Raw genomic sequence first — 2,271 nt, forward strand, 5'->3', positions numbered from 1 at the left:
TGCAGAGAAATAATAGCTTCAGCCACTGACACTCAACTCACCAATGATCCCACAAGCTCTGCTTCAGCCTTCCAGACCATCCCACTCCTCTTCAGATCAGGGCTTGCTACCTCTGAACCCGGACTGAGAGGACTGTGTCCAGCTCACACAGACAGCGCTCCTCAGCCTCAATCAGCTGCAATCCCCACGGATAGACCTAAGCTGAAACTACACAAGAGATGCAGGAACCCCATTCCCAAACAAAGCCTTAAAAGCACAAAGGCAACCAAGATGTCAATGCAGCACAGCCAATGGGAAACGGAAGGGCAAAGCACATGGAAAGGAAATAGGGATATAGGCTGACAGCAAGAAAATGTTATGCAAGGGATAGGGTCTCATGCCAAACGCACACAGGAAGCCCAGAGCAGCCTTCCCAGGATGCCAGGAAATGGGGTCCCCACAACACAACACAGTCATGAGTGCCTGACCTCATCCCATGTTCTACACCTCTCCCATGCTTCAGATGTATCTTCCAACCAACCCCATGAGACACGCTTTCTGTATAAATCCACCAAAACACTCACTCTCACTAAAAACTGCCAACAGGGTCATAGGATCAAATCCACCACACAGGGAAATGAAAAGGGAGAGTAGTGAGAAGGCAAACATGCTCCTGCTCATGACAGACCAGCCACTGGCATGCAACAGTAGTTCAGTGCACAATGCTGCCATGCGCAGAGGCTCTCTCCAAGCCCTCAGGCACTCACACAGCAGCATAAAAGCCAGTCCTGTGCCTCGTTCCCTCACACCCTTCTCCTGACACCTTCTCTCCTGTGCTCTTTCAGGTGAGCTGCACCCCAAGCTGCCCTTCTTTGGCCACCTCACCTGGCTTTGCTCTCCATTCCCCTCTGCCCCCAGACTCTGCAGCTTTTCCACCTCTTCTCTGCCATGCTCCCCACAACCCCAAATCATGCCTACTCGCTGCTTGGGAAACCAACGGCTTTGCTCCCCTCATCCCCCAACACCCTCTGCTTACACAACACCCTCTCTTCCAGGGACCATCCACCCCTCAGCCATGTCCTGCTACGACCTCTGCCGCCCCTGCAGCGGGGGACCCACCCCGCTGGCTAACAGCTGCAACGAGCCCTGTGTCAGGCAGTGCCAGGACTCCCAAGTCGTCATCCAGCCTCCTGCCGTGCTGGTCACCCTGCCGGGACCCATCCTCAGCTCCTTCCCCCAGAACACCGCCGTCGGATCCTCCTCATCAGCTGCCGTGGGCAGCGCCCTCAACGCCCAGGGAGTGGCCATCTCCTCCGGCGGCTTTGGCTTCGGAGGCCTGGGCTGCTACAATGGCTGGAGAGCCCGCTACCCCTGCTAAGGGCCTGCGCCCACACACCGACACCAACCACCTGCACCCTGCAACGAGCCTCACGCACTCAGGAGGCACCACTGTGTCACTGATGGTACAGCAGCTCATTTGCCATGACTCCTCTTTTCATGGCACAAAAAAAGCAAGCAGGGAACAGCGTCAGACATCATGCTGTCTGAGAACATGAGTGCAGAAACTTCCTTCTGTCTTTGCTTCTTAAATTGTCCTCTTTCCACCTGGTGATCACCAAGTGGATCCTTCCTTTTAGTGTGTTTTGCTCAATAAAGTTCTCATGCATGCTGGCATCACATCCCTTCTCTTCATTCCTTTGCTTAATGCTCTTCCCACATCACTCACTGCAACGGTATGTCTCTGGAAATGAACGTGTTGGGTACAAAACGGCCCCAGGACCTCCTCTCGTTTCCATGTCTCTTAGAAGAGCATCGGTGGCTTGCAGATGGCATTCTTCTCATCACATATTATCTGCACCTGTACAAAGAATGGTAAATGGTACTATTGCTCTGCTTGAGTCCAGGCAGGAATAGAAGGCTGTCCACAGTCAGCTCCAGTCCCGTCACCCAGGCTTTTAATGATGATACTGAACACCATTGGCCTCACTTCCCGCTCTTGCCCGAAACAACTATGAACTCACCACATCAGGACTCTGTTGTACTCACCTCAGAACACCAGATCCCTGCGTTCAGCCACTTTATAGACCACCTCAGCATCCATTTACCTGCACAGATCACTGAGAGGATGCCTATGAGCACACCATGGGAGAAAACATGAAAGCCTTTTGTAAAGGCAAAGTCACCAAATGTCACTGCACCCCCCTATGTGCAAAGCCAGTCACTTCAAAGTAGAAAAACGCAGGGTGGTTTGCCCTTTCGTGCTCCCTATTTCCACCACTTCTTAGCCAGTCT

At 53.0% G+C, this 2,271-nt stretch overlaps 1 protein-coding gene across 1 annotated transcript; it reads left to right on the forward strand.

The window, feature by feature from the left end:
* Positions 1-1,054: 1,054 nt before the first annotated feature.
* On the forward strand, positions 1,055-1,357 carry LOC149918783 (feather keratin 1-like). The gene has a single exon (XM_090138146.1). The coding sequence runs from the start codon at positions 1,055-1,057 to the stop codon at positions 1,355-1,357; it is 303 nt and encodes a 100-aa protein (XP_089994272.1).
* Positions 1,358-2,271: the final 914 nt, after the last annotated feature.

This window comes from Phasianus colchicus, chromosome 3 (genome assembly GCF_987193195.1).
Source record: "Phasianus colchicus chromosome 3, bPhaCol1.hap1.1, whole genome shotgun sequence".
NCBI classification, from domain to species: domain Eukaryota; kingdom Metazoa; phylum Chordata; class Aves; order Galliformes; family Phasianidae; genus Phasianus; species Phasianus colchicus.